The sequence below is a fragment of the Prenolepis imparis genome, unplaced genomic scaffold (assembly GCF_030444845.1).
Source record: "Prenolepis imparis isolate NDT839.2.m4 unplaced genomic scaffold, iyPreImpa1.0 SCAF_9, whole genome shotgun sequence".
Lineage (NCBI taxonomy): Eukaryota > Metazoa > Arthropoda > Insecta > Hymenoptera > Formicidae > Prenolepis > Prenolepis imparis.
In genome coordinates, this window is record NW_028141167.1 from 7,867,790 (window position 1) to 7,886,204 (window position 18,415).

Consider the following 18,415-nt stretch of genomic DNA (forward strand, 5'->3'; position numbering starts at 1 on the left):
TAATCGAATCAGTTCCCCGATTGTCCAGGAACTCTGGCCATTGCCTGCTGAGCGAGAGGTGATCCGACACAGGCATCTCCAGTCGCCGTTGACCCTCAAGTATTTCGGCGGCTCACCGCCGAGCGCGTCCCTCAAATCGCTGCTTTCACCCTCTCTGGACACCAGGCGCATCCAACTTGCCCGCTGGGAGAGCAATCCTTAAAGGAACACGAAAATAAAGCCTGACAAGCCAGGAGGCGCTATAGGGCAAATGGATATTCTCTTTATGATGTAAACGACTGAATTTCGCGAAAAATTCCACAGAGTGCTATACCAGTACCACAGCTATAGTGGACTACGCTTACCTATGTCGATATGATGTTATGTATGTTATGCAATGTCTGGTGAGGGAAGAAGGAATTCGCGGATTTGTCGAGAGGCAGGAGCGATATCGGATCGCGCGGCGAGCATGTCGGAAATTTTTCAGAGGCAGCATGTACTAGCTTGCGAGGCAGTATTCGCGAAAAATCGATAGAAAGACAGATTAAGTAAAGAAAGAGAAAAACGAAGGAATCGAAAGAGCGTTCGAAGAGTAAATTGTCTGTACATACAAGGTGACGATTACGCGCTAAATTTAATCAACTCGCTTGCTCGAATTGGCAGGGAAAAGAGGAAAAATAAATAACCCGCCCATAGAATTTCACGAGCGAATCAAGTTGCGTGTACCGGAGAATGAGTGAGCTGCAGTTAACGTAGTAGTAAGCACAATATCCGCGAAGGCATTCGAGGCGATTCGAGGAGAGCTATAGAGAGAGCTTGCGTATATATATATAAATATATATAAATATAATATATATAACTCACGTGTGCGTGTATTCTCGGGTGTACAGATTAGGGAAGCGAGACGAGGGCGATGACCGGGTCGCACGGGACACGCGTACCTACATACGTGCGAAGAAAAACGCACTTCCGCACACACACACACACCAGCGCACGCGCACCGCGACTATATCGGATATCCCGCGGACGTACCGCGCTTTTTTTCGGCGACGAAATGCGCGATAGGTCCCCGGGAAACCCCGGTAGACATACACACGCGCACGTTAACACGACGGCCGATAGGGAGTTTATTTTTTATGGCGAATTAGTAGGAGCTTTAAAGAAAAAAGCAGAATTTGCAGCACCTCGGAGATTATGAAGCCGATACGACAAATACTTATACCGCGACCGTCCTTTAGACTTTGAACCGAGGGAAAGGGGGGATGGGGGAGGGCAGCAATTAGGCGAGAGATCAGTGGTGCGTAATAACGTTATCGAAACCACATATAAGATGCGAAATTAACGCGTCCGCGATAATAACTGTTTAAATCGAATAACAACGGTATTAATCATTGTTATCGATGATAATTATTATTCTACGTAAACGCGAACGATAAATGATAATTATTATCGCTAGACGCATCGTAGCACAACATATTACAGCTGAAAAATCGTATGCATATCAGGCTATTGCACTTTTTTCCGATCGCTATTCAGGGGATAGACGCATGCGAGAGATGTATGTTCGTACAAAAACAATTGTTAAAAAGAGTCAGATGTACGAAATACGTAAAACACGCATCTATACACATACTAGCCCTACCTGCGTAGGAACACGTAGGTAGAATCATTGATTGCATCTCGCACTAGCGATCGCTGCTATCGTAGAATTTAGGAAACTATTCAGACACGTTTCTGTGGTAATATTTAAATTCGATCGCATCGCACTGCGAATCCACAAAACACGTATACACTTACAATTTACACGCGTGCGCACTGATGACGATTATACGTAAATGAGACTCGCCGCTGTTACTGGTTCGGAAATGGAATATTAGACAGAATATATGCTCTCTCTATGTTTAATAAATTTTTTATCAATTTTAATCCGTTCTTATTTTATAGTGATTACACGAACAAATAGTTTAGTATTTTAAGACTTGATAAATAATTTGTAAATTCTACTCTGTTTATCTCACAAATCATCTCTCTCCGAGATAAATCCACTTTTAATGATTATATTCAGAGGATTCTTTTCCATTAAGAGAGCGCAATTCTTGTCGTCCTACGAGGACGGTCACGTCGTACGAGCCATCGTCGTTGCGAGAGATACAAAGTTGTGCGGGACCCAGAACGAAGATATTTCTATGTAGCACTTTAAGTAAAAGAAAAAAAAAAAAAATAATCACAGAGAAGCGAAAAGAAGAGGGAGGCGAGATATAATAAAGCGTTGCGGGAGAGTGTGCGTGAAAGGATGAATGTGCATGGAGTATGCTGCTGGTCGGGCAGAGCGATTACTATTATTATGTAAATAGTTTATCGCGAGATCTTTCTTTCGTTTCGTTTCGTATCGCGAGATTGGATGGATGACGCGCGATGTGACATCTCGATAGAGATGCCGCGTCGCATAACTGATTTGCATTGAATCGTATCGTTGTATAGTGAATTGTAGGGGAGAGAAATCACCAACAGCGTCGCGAGTCTGTAATAAAACATGGGATCGAAAGAGCTTAGCGGGAGTTTGTTCTGCGAAATTAAATTCCTCGTCTTCGAAGTCGCGAATTCCGCGCGCTTCGATGTATATTTTACTTCTACAATTATAAAATTGTGATTACCGATCTCTCTCGAAAACGTAATTTCGCAGACAAACTTTCGCCTATCTCTCTTAATTCGTACGTTTCCTTTTTTTTTTAGAGGAAGGACAGAAAAAAAAGCGTGAGAGAGAAGAATTATAAATGATATGGATGTACATATAATATACACGTGTAGAGAGTAAGGCCGAAGCTATGGAGAATTCAACGGATATACACACATTCACATCATCGCACCGCACTTGCACACGTGTCGATGCATTATTTCACTTTCTCATACACACACATACATACATACATACATACACACGAATAGACACATGCACGCATATTCCCAAGTACGTGTATACAGAAGAGAACAGAACATACACACTCATACAAATTGCGCATAGCTTAACTGTCTCTTTATATAAGTGTTGACACGGGAGAAATAATCTCGGATGAGGGGGTAGACCGGAGGAGAAGGGTTCGGGTGGCATGACAGGAGCCACTTGTAATTGACATAGCATAGCGAACCTTACTGTATTTACCGTGACATGTAATATCCTTAACGAGAAAGAAATGCGAATCTACTGATAGAAGAATTGTTCTGCACAAAACACGATGCTTCATTGATAATTACAGTGTCTCTCTCTCTTTCTCTCTCTCTTTCTCTCTCTCTCTCTCTCTCTCTCTCTCGTTCTCTCTTTCTTTTTCCTTCTTTCTCTTTCTTTCTTCCTCCCTCATCTCTGTCTCTCCTTCTCTCTATCTCTCGACCTTTATACTAATTGCTTAATTATTGTTTCTCGACATGAGGATATTTTATATTCGACGACTCGTCATTATTACAGATTGATTACGAATTACTTTATGATTATTCACGCTCTATCGCCGCTGAAAGCCTCATTGTTATTACATTGTTGTCATGATCATCATCGTCGCGTTACTATAGAGGACAAATTTAAGGAGCCGCCATCGTCGTATTGTCATACTATATATTATATATTGTTATCATCGATTTTTGCAAACGGCGGAGGGAGGGACAGCTCGGATAAGTTAGATGATTGCTAATACAACATTTTTATGAGGATCAATCGCCGATTAGAAATGAAATGAGGAGAGAATCCTTTTCAAAACAAAAATTTACACAAATCATCGATTGAGCCTTATTGGCAATTATCAATTTAACATATGCTAACTTATCCGTGACACTCTCCCCCGAACGATACTCACCCGAGGTGTCGCAAGAATCGATCCTTGCGAGACAATCCGGGTGAGAAGCGCTTTATAAAAAATAAGAAGCGAAGAAAAAAAAAGCACACCCGTTCCGCGAGTACGTCCGCGTTTCGAGTGATTCGTCGAGATCGAGATACGACGAATCCCATTAAGCGAGTAGAGAACGAACAGCGAGATTTTATCTTGACACAAACACACATTCACACACACATACATAGACACGCATATAGAATTTTATACGGTGGAATCTCGCTGCGTCGAAATTTAAATAAGAAAAAAAAAAAATAAGAGGCGAATAAGACGGATGAAAACTGCGCGTTTTTCGTGTGCGAGAGAAGAAAATACTTTGTATGTGCACCCGCCCCCATTGTTCATGCCCATTTGTATTGCGTAGTTGGACCGAATCGAGTAATTACGAGACGGTTACGAGATAATATTATAAATACAAGAATATACGTACATATACATAATGATACATGTATATGTATATATATATAAAAGCAAGACAGAAATGAAATTACTGTAACTACACCTGCCTCTTGTGAATAAATGCCTATTTGTTTCTTTTCACTTGTCTCGTTATTCCCAGCTTATTGAAAAATTACGTAAGAAAAGAGGTAAGCTGAGAATGGCTAAGAATAATAATTATATTAAGAAAGGCGACCGTAAAACGATAACGAAGAGACGGAAAGTTAATTAATAGGAGAGATGTTCGCAAAACAGATTTTATTAAATAAATATCGTCGTCACAATTGATCAGATCGAGAATTGTACAATTATTATACAGTTTCGACGGTGTGTATGTTCACACTCGGGAAAAAGAACTAATGTACAAACGATTCTACACATGCGACGCACACACGCGTGTTCGTACAATGTCTATATACACGTGAAAAAATCATACGTGCCATTTAAACGCGTGTCGCATCGTTGCTCTTTAAAGTCGATTATTTGCGAGAGCTTAAAGTATAAAGTGTAAAATCCTCATGGGGCCATCGTTACAGTCATTGTTTTTTAATATCGTAAAAATCTTCCAGTGATATTGCATTATCGTTATATTAAAATATCAGAGATCACACGGCTGGTTCGATCGACTTTTATCTCTAAACAATCATATTCCTTTCTTTCGATGTATCGCGAATAATTATAATTGGTCCCGTAGGACGGAACGCTGGACGGATAATAATTATTCGTTGTCGTGATAATTCGATCAGTCATCCAAGCGCGTGCAGAATCACCTTCACATGCGTAATAAATGCATAAATTTATCATCTCGAAGTCTTATAATTCTTATATGAATTGTTATTCATACTCGCAATTTAATATATATTGACAGAATTAAAAAAAATTAATTTCTTTCTAGCACGCGCATTAAATTATTACAAAAGCATGATAAGGCGTCCGCATAATTAAAATTAAATAAAGATGCACAAATATTTTTGGAAAGGATTCTCTCTCGATTCTAACGTAAGCCACACAGTATCACATATTTCGTAATTAATAATAATTCGATATATCTCTTGATATACCGCGGAAGAAACGGAGCACGAAGAACTCGAATGAAAAACTCCGTTCGTGCTTCGTCAGTTGATCAGTTGATTTATATAGTTTCGAAATAAAAGATCTTCCACTTATAAAGATCGTTTTTGCTGTGGGAAACAGTTCGTTCCGCGATGATGAGAATTTACGCGACGCATTCTCGCGCAAGAGAAAAAGTGGCTGCGTTTTGACCCTAATCATTTTCGCCGAGACTGCTCAAGATTAGCCGCGACGTTAATCCTTTACACTCTTTCATCACTTTTCAATGATTAATTTTTTTGTCTGCAATAATTTCAATTCCTTGAAAAGACAATTGACTAGAACTTCCTATTTTTGATAAAATAGGACTATTTCATCTTGCTGATTCGACATTAACAACACAATGCAATTTTATGCCATTAGTATTTTTCGTACAATTTAAATGCATAATAATGTCAGTCTCTGGCGAATTACGATCGAGTCGTTTGATAAAAAATGACACATAAAAACCGCGACTAATCTCAAGACGAAGATGAAAAATGCATTCGCGACAATTTAGCGCCAAAACGATTCGAAGAGTCGCGATTCGTGACTTTCCCTGGTTGAAGAATTGATCAGGGAAAGTCGGACGTTATGCGTGTTTTTTTCTGCAAGCAACGATAATGCGCGTCACTTAAAATCCAATTTGTAGTCAGTTTCGACACGTGAGCATCGACGTAATAGATTCCCTGTAAGTGCCTTATCGCGAGTAAACATTTGTCGCGTACGTCATGCATCCATATATTTCAACATTTCATGTCAGGGCAAATCTCGAAATTTGCACTCGAGTCCAGATGCTTCTAATTCGAGATCCACTAATCTTAGTCTTCTTTATTACAGACAAGGTAGTTAAAGATTAATTCAGATTCAATGTCTGCCCTTATATTTATCGTGACGCGAAAGACATGTGAATAAAGTCATTTAGAATGACTTTAAAAGAATGGCAGAAAAGAATCTGAAACATTGTTTCTCTTCGTCACGATTGAGTCGAGATTGGCTATATTCAATATTGTCCTTAAAAGACAAATACACCTAAATTCGCACTATCTTCTCTTTCTTTCTCTCCATTTTATGTCTTTTTTTATAGCAAGATAGCTGCGCAGGAACCAAGAGTACAACCTACATCAGTCGCGATCACCTCAGTTTAATGCAACGAAGCCATCGCGCTACGTCACTTTCGTCAAAACAGACCGAACATCTTCTTCGTCGAGCTGGTGCTCCTCTTCTTCCTGGCCGGCGCCGACACGTCCGAATTCTCGCCGTTTCTCGTGGCGACGATTTGCGAGACCGGGGTCAGTTTGCTACGCACGTGCTCGTCCAGCAGCGCCTGCATGTCCATCTGCCACTGTTCCAGTTGCTGACTCAGTTCGACTTTCTGCTTGATCGCCTCCTTCAACTGACTGTCGGCCTGCAGGATGTCTATTCGTGTCCTGGCCAGTTCTACCTCTACCCTGTTTTGCCTAGCTACCGCTTGATCCCGCACCTTGTACGCCTTCGCCACGATTTCGTCTTTTGTCAATTCAGAGTGCTCGATATCGCCCCTGGCCCGATCGCGTTCTTCCTTGACGCCACGTAGCTCCGCCTCGCAGACGCTCAGTTTACTCGTCAGCTCCAGAACTGTGTCGCCGCGTCGTTTAAACTCATCCTCCTGTATTCTGCACTGCTCCCGTGAATGCTCCAATTCCTCCCGTACCTTGTGCAACTCCACGGCCATTCCCAGTTCACCAGGTGCCCCTCTGCCCGACAGCGCGAGATTATAAACTTCCTCTACCAGCTCCAGCAGTGCGCCCGGATAATTCGTCTAGAAGAAGAAAATTGTTCGAATTATGTAAATACGTGTTTACTTAAATAAATTTAAAACTAACTTGTTATATCTTTGTAACAAAAGATAAAATAAATAAATGTTGTTACGCAGGACAAAGTCACTCACCGGCGAAGGATGAGCTTCTCGCTCGTTGGTGCTCACTTCCGGTTCGGAATTATTGAGATTGATTACCAGCATGGACTCGTCGCAGTCGCTCTGTAGACCCGAGTCGTCTTCACCGCGTCTCAGATGAGCACACAGCTCCCTCAACCGCTTCGTCGCTCTCGCCATTTCCGTCTTCAAACTTCCGTCCTCCTGTTCCTCCAGCGAGCTACCGCTCTCCTCGCACTCCATCTCCGCCTGCAGGGATCGCGGTGGCTTCTGTATCGAACCGGAGCGGCCTCTCCTTTCTGCCTCGATGGCTGCTAATGCTGATGATAGTTCATCCCTAAAGGTAACAGCATGCATTGTCTTGATTACATAAAATATTACAAAGAAAACCTTTGAGAAGTTGTCCAAAGTATCTATAGATTCTATGATTGTTAACAGAGTGTTTTAATGATTATTGAATGTATGATTATTAATAATTTTTAAAATATGCAATCTAATAAGTACCAAATAGATATTAAAAAAATATATCGAATAAAATCGGCTTTTACTCGACGCGGCTGTCACGTGGTCTATTTTTTGGAATTCTCGTGAAAATCGATAAAATCTAACAGTCAATTGTTGATCGAACTATAATAGCTGCATACAGATTGCGGATTCTGGATCTCACCTTTCCTGCTCGGCCATTCTTGCGCGGTGTTCCGCCTCGTGGCTGAGCCGCTCCAAGGCCGCGGCTCTCTCCTCGGCTTCCTCGAGAGCTGCGATCGCTCTGGCTCTCTCCTCTCGCAGTTCCAAGGACCGCCTTTCTAGCTCTGTCCTTTGTGCTGATACCAATTGTACCTGAAACGACACATGTAAGATATACGTGTGATGTAACATCAATAATAATTTTTTATATCTCAATTTAATTATTCTTTCGGTCCTATTCAATCTTAGCTACGAATTTTTTCCTTCTCGGGGGGAATTGCTTAAAAAAATTAAAAATATGATGTAATATAAAATAAAAATATAGTAAATATTATGGTTCGAAATGTGCTAAATTTTAATATTATATATTAGTTTATTTTTATATGCTTATGTAAGGTAGATGTTGACTTTATACGCGCTTCAAGAACGATTCCTGAAACTCGATATCCAGTTACCATCGTAAAATGAGAAGGGCGAGGCGAATCGAATCGATCGATCGAAGGTCACGTTTATTTTTATTAGATAACATATTTTCTCACAGATTGTATGCGTAAATTCACGTGCGAACGTGAACAACAATTACTGGCTTCCTTTTCATAAAAAGGATGCTGTGAATTATTCAGCAAGCCCTGCTTGGGAATCGCGTTCGGCTTCTGATGGCTAATGATTAATAATGATAGCTTTCGTTCCTCGCAGATCGATTAGGCAAAAAGGAAACTCTAAGGACTTGTAACATTAACGAATCGAGAAAAAAAACGACTGTAAAAAATCGAGCCTTTATATGCAAAATAGGATAATATTAATTATATGTAATTACGCGCTTGGATTAAGATCAAAAATTTATATTCACCTCGTCCCTGAGGATCTCTAAGCTGCTGACGTGATCTTGCAGGGTCGTGTTCCTGAAAGAGCATTTTTCCCTCAGGACCTTTATCTCGACAAGCAACTGCTCTTCCTGTTTGGCGGTCTCCCTCAGCTGATCGGCCAGCCTCGTGTTTTGCGCTGTCAACTCCGCGACGAGAGTAGCTTGATCGCGTTCCGCTCTTCTCGCTCTTTCATTTTGCTCATCCAACTGACTCCTGAGGGTCTTCACGTCGGCCTGAAGCTCCAAGGCCCTAGCTTCGCTGTCATCTCTAGCTTCTTCGAGTTTCCTTCGCAGTAGATACCTCTCCTGCTCCAAACTCTGTAATATAAAAATTATATTTTAAGCCATTATAGAAATGTGAATTTAATTTTAATTTTTAATTAGATTTCAATTTTAATTAAAATGTCGACTCTCGAAAAAGTTGACGCAAATTTCAACGAGCGTAAAATGTGAATAATTTCTGTTTTAAAAGAAGCGTTTAATATTCGAAAGGATATTACGGCACAAAGATTTGCTGATTTTATCCCTTTCACGAAACCGCTGTCTTACATCGTACAGTCATTCGGTAAACTTAGAGAAAAAAAAAGAAACCCAGTATTATGAGTCAGTATACATAAATTACGTTTCACGGCGTTTATATTTATGTATACGAAATCAAGATGGTGCAGATATAGTTGAGAACGACCTAGTGAAAGGAGCTCGCAAATTTATTAACATACAATTAGATGCAATTTGACCGCTTAACCAACTGTCTCACTTTCCTTTTCTTTAAAAATCAAGTATTTTCCAAGAGATGAAAAAAGAGAAAATTCTCTTCTAATTGTCGAATTAAAGCAAAAAAAAAAGGAGAAAAGTGCGAAGGAAGGCTAAAATTTTTATATTCGCACGTAAGATCGTCTAGCAAGATCTCTCGCCGACAAAGGTGCAAACACGATGCTTTTGTGCGTAACAAAAGGATACGAGAACTGGTTTCGTCGCGGGTACACACGTATAAGCGACGACCACACATAAGTTGCTTTGTTCCCATATGGAGTTTCTCAACTTGATGCCTTGATAACAAACCCTACCGCCGCAATAATCGCAAAACGCGGGTGGATTCTAAATGAAGCACGTTAGCGTTAATTAACTCATTCACTAAGTGAGGCAATTCTGTTAATTAGTTACGATACTGCAAGCTATGTCCGCGCAATCTTGTTCGTCTTACGTGCATAATGAGATATATACATATATTATATATTTATATATTAATTGGCTTTATTGAATTGGCCTTATCAATATAATATACATAATATAATGTTTTATGCTTTTGGATACGAGAGGCTTGTTGTTGGTTTATCGAGCTAAAAGGCACGGCCTTGGTTTCCCGTAGTTACTCATCGACCGATCGTCAACATACCCGCAGGTCTACAGTTCACCGATCCCTAAGTCCGTGAGGAGCCAACGAACAAAAGATATATTAATTCAAGTGAACAGAACAAGAGAGGGTCCTCGATAAATGCTGCGATAAAAAGTTTATTGCTAAAATAATTATTTGCAAATGATTTAAAACTTCCAGTTGTCAGTGGCTGCTACACAGTTAAATAATTACGCATCATGTTTGATTTATTTTCTTCGCAATTGTCTTAATGACTCCGTACATTGATTTTGCCTGAAAAGATTACGTACAAATTTCGACAACCAAGGGACCTAATTTTTTTTGTTAAAAAAGAGACGTCTTTCTTCTTGATATAATATTAAAAATAAATTAAAATTTATACATTTAATTATATAATTCTTTTTATAAAAGAAAATTGTGTACCAGGGATAAATTTAATGTTTTTTTTTCATGATGCAATTAAACTATTACAAGGTCTATCTGGGTCAGATGGGTCTAATTGGCCTAGGCAACGACTACCGCAATCGCGCGCGCACACAAGGAAGCTGCACCCCGTGACTCCGGTTGTGTATGAGTCACGAATCTCCCGTTCTCCAAGTAAGAACGCCGCTCTAGTTGCCGTATGGTTGCGCGCCGATACGTCGCCTTGTAGCATAAATACGCCGTCAGCCAGAAATACCGGTGCTCGCGCGAAAAAACACGTAGATTGAAGTCCTTCGTACACGATGGATCACCCTCGAGACACGGACAATTTTTACAGTCTCCGAGCGTTACTTCCTCCGCTCATGATTTATGCAACACACGAGGCTCCAAAGCTTCACAGCTATAAGTGTTACGAATAGCAGCGCGAATTAAGAGGAAGATTTCTTTTGGAAGAGGCTTTAGCGTTCATTTAAACCATGTTGAAAAAATTCTGATATCTTATATACAGTTATCTTAGAACAGTACACCGATGTAGATCGCCAAAATTAGCACGAAAGTCCTCATAAATGTTAATGAAAGATAAAAAAAATTTACAAGCAGCAAGCTTACGAGCCGTGTCCTTGTCCGCTTATAAGCTTAAACGGGTGAGCCGCTATTCGTTATCGAACGTACATTATCTAATAATATTTATTGCCGGTGCAATGAGTCACAAATCCGTGACCGTCGTTGACGGACGCGACATTACGATCGACGAATCGACTGCATCTGCAATTTGCAAAATACAGCATGCCGCACGCGAACGAGGATAATTGCATTACGGTTGCGTATTTTGCTAAGCGGTAATTCCTTGGCTATTGAACGATCCTCTCTAAAGTCGTGACTCACGACTCCTGTCTAATTTCCAATCCTCCTCTGCTCGTCCTACTCTTGCGACACGTTCAACGCGGCATCAGCATCAATGATAGGGATGACGACATTTCGCGAAATAAAAATTCAGTGGCAGCCGACCATATATAATATATATCACCGAGAGGAGCCGCGAAATTCGCGACTGGCACGAATACATTATTGTCTTCGATCGGTCCTGTTACAATAAAGCTTCGTACCTTTCGTGCATGAGTATTATATAATCAAGGTACCAGCTTCCCGATAATATTAAAATTATTTCAATATATCTATTTATATGACCTTTTTTCTAATTTGTCAATTTTTTTTATTAATTACACACAACAGGATATATTAAGGTATGTAAAAAAATTTTTCTGACTGTTTCAAATTAGAGGAATGAAATTAGAATTAGAAAATCAAAGAAAAAGATTCACCGTTGAATTTTGCAGTCTCGAGTATCCTAACACTTTTGCTGTCGTAAAGTCGCGATCACGATGACATGGGCATTTCGCTTTTATTGCAAAACGCACAGTGCGATCTTCAAACCGCATCTAATTTAATTATATGGTAGGAAGAGTGAGACCTCCGCGTCACAAATACTTATCGTCTAATTCAATGAGCATTCCTCGTCGTTTTATGCACTGTCAGACTGCTATCCCGTTCGAAAGAAAGTGAAACATATGACTTGGAAACGAGATGTCCGAGAAATGACTAGCATAAATGGAACTAAGTAAGCTTAAATGCTAGATGCGCTAATGGTATTTCTTTTCTCAACTTGAAATCGTGATTATTATTTATTTTTTGTATTTATCTGTCTCTCACACAATTCCTAGTTGGAAATTGTTCAAACTGCATCAGAGCATATTTTCAATTTAATTAAATTTTTTGTAATAATTTTGCACTATCTCAAAACGATGATCGTCGCGATCGTGGGAAGAGAAAAGTTTCGCAATTAATCGCGAATTAATTAGCATTTTATCGCGGCATTGTGACCGGCCAGAAGCAAGCATTATTGCGTTGCATCTTGTTCACTTTCCCTCGAAGAAACCGATAATGCCGCGCAATCGAGCAGGGCAGCAAAGCGGGCGAATGTAAGGAGATCTGTAATCGCGAGGCAATGGCCTGTGACGGCGAGCCTAAGGTAGCGCAATCGGGTCCATCCGGATGGTAGAGAACCAACAGAAATTGAACAAAAACCGATGAGGTAACGGAACGATGAAATAAGTTGTTTCACCGTAAAGAAGTAATTTTTTAAAATTTCTTCCGTAACTTCTTTCAGTCCGATCTTTAGTCGATTGCGATTGTCGATCGGCAATAGCGTAAAGTCGCGGATGAATTCATACGCGAAAGAGAGCGAAGCAAACCGCGACAATTGCATGTGTAGTTAAACGTTGCGTAATTTATCTCCTTCGTGTTTGTCGGCCGTGGCAAAGAGCGATTCGAAGAAGCGATTTAATTGGATCGGTCTCGTTAATCGATCTCATTATCGCACGTGTGGGAGAAAAGTCAGTGTCGGCGATTCTTTGTACGAAAACAAGTGACTATTATGAGAAGCGCTCTTGAATTTATTATTCATGACTTGATGATGCCGAAGAAGAAAAGCCTTTAATTATTCGCGAGGAATGTGATGAATAGAGAGGAAGAGAGAAAGAGTAGCACACGAACGCTAGATTATTACGTCTAACAATATAGTCAAGCATTCTATTTCATTTCGATTAAAACGCACGAAATTAGTTCGTTTGAATTCAAGAAAAAGAGTATTATTAATAAAATATTTTAAGCTCCTTTAATATGTGTTTGCTTAACATATTTACACATTTAATTTTCATGTCAGCATCTCATTAAAAGAAAAATTAATTTTCCATTGTTGATAATATTTTTAAATGTTTACTTTTTCAACGGCAAAGAAAATTTAATGTATAATTTAATTCCAGTTATACAAACATTTTATTCTTTATTTTATCGTATCTATCTTTTATATATTAAGATAATGAATTATTTATTAATTTTCTTATTATTAGATAACAGATTGTTTTTATTAAGAAATACGTACTGTTGATATATATCCTTTCAAAATAATAATATTACACAATTATTTTTATAGCATTTCGCAAGGATTCAATATACAAATCAATTAACACTTGTATAAGAAGAAAATGGTACAGAACTTATACAATACAAATATAAGAATAATTTCAGTACGCACAACGTGTTCGGCTGAAAATAATTGGACCAGAAAGCTTACGGCATATTATTTAATGTTTGTCGAGCTGTAATAAATCTCATTCTTACCGGACTCGCTTGCGTAATTTTACTAACGAACTGGCGAAAATTAGGTAGCGGTTGTTACAACACTCTCGTTAATAATCAAGGTACGCCCTATTCAGTCGAGGCAGTTAAAAAACGAGTCGCAATGACCAAGTGGTGAAATGCAAGTCGCAATCGTCATCGCAGCTCGTATGCACGGGCATGTAATTAAGGCAGATTAAAAAGCATGCAATTTGATGATATGCGATAATTACGATAGCTACAGTATCAGGTTAAGTATAGCGTTGAAATATCTTAATGAGCTTAATGTGATAAGAAAAAGAAAGAAGATAGCAAGCAATTCTTATAGTGGCAATTATTCAGCTGTATCTCGTGACACAGCAATTTTCAATAATTACATAATTGGCGATATATTCATTATAAATGTTTAGATTGAAAATCCAGTTAACAGATTTCCTGTCCATTTCTAGATCATAGCGTAACCGATATAGAAAAAAGAGAAGACATTTAATTTACAGTTAGCGTTAAATCGACTGTAAAACTTGCATGATCTACCGTTTTTTTTTTATAAATATTCCCTATTTTAATTATAATATAAATCAGTATTATATCTCAAAATAAGTACATATTATCAATTCAAAAAAACTGTTAATTAATATAATGATATTTCTGTTGAGTTACATACTAAATTAAAAATTAAGATGAACAAAAATAATTACTGTTATGTAAAGCTTTACCACTCAAAAAAAACCGTAAAATATATTAAAAGTTGACATAGCCAATTAAAACACTGATACGATAAATAATTTTGAAGTCATATAGCAAGACGAACTAAAATAGCTCATCAGAACAATTAAGACTTTGCTACGTAACTATGCCATTACTATATGCGTAAAATATAATTATACAGATAAAATGCGACAAAGCATTACTAAATAGCCGATGAAAGGTATTACGATCAGAGAGTTTACACAAGCCGAAGATGTATATTATTAATCAATTAAATCACTCCTCCTACGACAACAAATAACGATAAACGTGATTAATTATTAGAAGTTTACAAAACACGCGTGACTCACCGACAATTAAATCACCGTGTTGACCAATAAAATTCACGTCGTTTGCACTTTCGTAAATCTTTCAAGGCTGCGCCGTTCTTTACCGTCGAGAACTTTGTATGCTCAATGATAAAACCTTATCTTATCCAAGCAAATCGCGCTAGCATATGTTCGATAAATTTTCGAATATTGCAAAGATAATAGATAAAAATTCGAACACGAAAATGAGAGTTGATATCGAATAGAATAATTCAAGTATGTTGAATAAAAAAATTTAATTTTTCTCTTTTGGAAATAAAGAATATTATTATGCCTAAAATTCCGGAGCATTTTCGGAGCAAATGCACTTTTTCGGGCGTTTAGACTCCGTTTTTGTTATTTCGATCGTTTCATTGAATTCCAGAACAGCGGAATAGATGACAATTTCAAAACAGCAGTAAAATATGAAATTTCTGGCCGAGAAGACAACTCAATTTAGATAAATGGGTTAATAGCTGTTGTACACCGTCGAGTTTGACAGTTCAATGGCAGTATAAAATTCTACGATATTTTGACGAGCTAATTTTCATCTATCGACGAGTACTCGACGTTGTTCGATATCGAATATTATCCGAGGGAAGATATATGACGCGACACTCGATATATTTTGATTGCTGCAACGCTCACGTTTCTCGACGTCGTGAGTGACGAGGAATTAAAAAAATTCTCTCTCGGAATAATGTTTATTAAGCTACGATCTAATGTTAATGAATTATGTATATTCAAACGCGATAATAGAGTATTACGGTGCACGACGTATAATTTGTGAATCGTGCATTGTTGGTGCGTGCGTTTTTTCTCTTGCCCGACTTACTTTCCGTGTGCGCAAATTCTCATTGCATCTATTCGCGAATAACATTATTAAAAAACAAGAAGCTGCGGAAGAATTAGGCCAGTCGAACTATGTAAACGTGAAAAAAGTAGAAAGAAAAAATGCCCTAGTTTCCCCTCCTTCATATTATCCTCTGCGCGAGCAAAAATATATTGTCACTATTTTATGCGGTAAACCGCATCGCATGAAGAACGAAAGGTATGCAAGTATATACATAATATATTGAATCGTAACGCAATACTCGGTGTGGCTGGCATATAAACCAAAATTATGCTAACTTGTTAAAAAATGTTATTTTTTGATAAATGAATTAATATAATACTTCAACCGCGTTGAGTATTATAATTTAGCCTTATAAAAATGGTATACATTCTTATTAAGATGTTTTCATTGATTTTAATAGAATAAACTGTAAATAAAAATGCAGTTCTGAAAATATGTACACACGCACTCTTTCTCTCTTTTCTAGAAGATATATTTAATAAAGTTTTTCCTCTCTTAGTCCAGTAAAATTAGACTTTGACTTCATAAAAATTAGGAACAAGCTGAATTTTTGTGGACACCTTTATTTCGATGTTCTAATGAAATCCTGAAAAGTACCCTTAATTTGATCCATGGGTTTTTTTTTTATAGGGGATAAAAGGGGTCAATTTTAGTTTTTTGCCATTATCTCGAAAACTGGCAATTTTTCGAGAAAAACAGTTATTATTAAAATTGTAGCTCATAAAATTCTCTACAAAAAAGGTCATTATACTTTTTTTCGTACAACTAATCGTTTTTGAGTAAAACGTACGGTAAAGTTGCAATATTTCTAACATAACTTTTCTGCACCTCATAGTCACATATAATACTATAGTGGTGTGCACATTTTCTCTTTCAGTCTTAATTCACTCTATATCTTCGAAACGGTTGATTCCACGAAAATAAAGTATAATGACCTTTTTTGTAGAGAATTTTATGAGCTACAATTTTAATAATAACTGTTTTTCTCAAAAAATTGCCAGTTTGCGAGATAATGGCAAAAAACTAAAATTTACCATTTTTTATCCCCTATAAAAAAAAACCCATGGATCAAATTAAGGGTACTTTTCAGGATTTCATTAGAACATTGAAATAAAGGTCTCCACAAAAATTCAGCTTGTTCTTAATTTTTTTATAGTTTTGCCCTTTTCAAGTCTAATTTTACTGGGTTATCTGTCAACTCTCTTTCTTTTTAATACATGCAGTATTGAGTAACTTTGTGGTCACGTTTCGTCATTAAACAACTAGTACATTTCTCAGTGGTTTCTCTATCTGTAATTGAAAGATGATGGTGAGACACTTGATAAAAATAACTATTGTGGGAGGATGTACACACATGCAGGAATTCCGTTACTCCAGCGCGGAGACATTCCGCGATTCCGCGTGCGGTATCATATAAGGTACAATTAGATTCGCGAGAACAATGAGAGGATCACTCGCACGTTTCCGACTATAACGGCCGTGGATCTCTAATTAACTTTTCTCTGCTCTCTTTCTCTCTCGCTGCCTCTCTTTATTTCTCGTGACGATAAACTACACGGTTGAGATTTATCGCATCACGTTGACTCTTCCCATCACCTGTGTTGCATTTCAATCTATTGCAACATCTCATGTTGATATATAAAAATGATAACAAATTCTCTCAAATTTGAATCGCATTTAACGGTATTTACAAAGTTACTCAGGTGTTTTTTATCGAAGAGGAAAAACGAGTGTGAAAGAGAGAATAAAATAATCCACTTCCATTCTAATCCACTTAACGGTATCCACGTGTTGATTTTTGATTACGAACTAAGCGATTGCATTACATATTTATTTCTTGACATGATAATTACTTGTATTAAAATCAAGGCTAATCTTTAACTCTTTTTCTCTTCAAGTTAATCAGGAATTTATTTAAAATCCATGGAACAATTGGAAATCGTAGATTATCGCGATACATTTAAACGAGAAAGGGTATTTCCATCTCGGGATTTCAACTTTCTACGAATCAAAGTGACAATCACAACTGATTGCTGATGTTTAAAATAATGTCTTTCGCCGGATGACCGAAGGATGTTTAAACGTACGAGTAACCATCATCATTTGAGACGATCACGAAATCTTAAGTGCACTGATCTCGTCGGTCGGATGCGACACTCGGTGAAACTCGGTAAAAGTCATCTCTTGCGAAGTTCCTTTATTACAAAAATCTTTCATCAATCTTTACACGTATTGCAAAATTTCGCGAGTAAATTTTCTTTCAATAATTAATTCTCTTCCATAATTTTTCCAAAATATTATTTATCTCGAATGGAAGAAAAAATGTATACAGACGGAAAGCGAAGAGGTCTCTTTCCAGGTTGATCGTTTCTTTTATTAATATTAACGTCGCAAGCGGCGCAATTTATTCCGCCTTTCTAAACCTACTTTAGAAAAAGGAAGAGAAAAAGTAAAGCGAGAGATAAGTATAACAAATTTTCTCTATTGTGTCGTCACAAGTAACGTGGAAAAAAGCGGGTCTCGTCATACGATCAAACAATCGCAACGCAACTGGCGACTTTGTACACGCGTCGACTATTGTGCAGTCGCGGGACCAAGACCAAACGAGAGCCCAGGAAAGGGTAAAGAGGGTGGAACGTTCCCCTCGAGGGTTCCGACCGCTAACGGTCTACTTTTTTCGAGGC

General features: G+C 38.1%; 2 protein-coding genes across 9 annotated transcripts in view; one reads left to right on the forward strand and one right to left on the reverse strand.

Moving 5' to 3' along the window:
* LOC145940355 (protein Fe65 homolog) overlaps window positions 1-4,392 on the forward strand; it is a 151,191-nt gene extending 146,799 nt beyond the window's left edge. Inside the window, exon 16 of the mRNA XM_083045412.1 lies at window positions 29-4,392. The gene's annotated coding sequence lies outside the window, so the exon portion shown is untranslated. The remainder of the gene's footprint in view (window positions 1-28) is intronic.
* A 132-nt stretch (window positions 4,393-4,524) lies between these two features.
* LOC145940346 (bicaudal D-related protein homolog) overlaps window positions 4,525-18,415 on the reverse strand; it is a 35,292-nt gene continuing 21,401 nt past the window's right edge. For all 8 annotated transcript variants that reach the window (XM_083045399.1, XM_083045398.1, XM_083045400.1 and 5 more), the window contains 4 exons: window positions 8,831-9,163; window positions 7,964-8,133; window positions 7,312-7,633; window positions 4,525-7,182 (listed from right to left, as the gene is read on the reverse strand). In XM_083045399.1, the coding sequence (XP_082901525.1) occupies window positions 6,562-7,182; window positions 7,312-7,633; window positions 7,964-8,133; window positions 8,831-9,163 (1,446 nt within the window). In that variant the 3' untranslated portion in view covers window positions 4,525-6,561. The remainder of the gene's footprint in view (window positions 7,183-7,311; window positions 7,634-7,963; window positions 8,134-8,830; window positions 9,164-18,415) is intronic.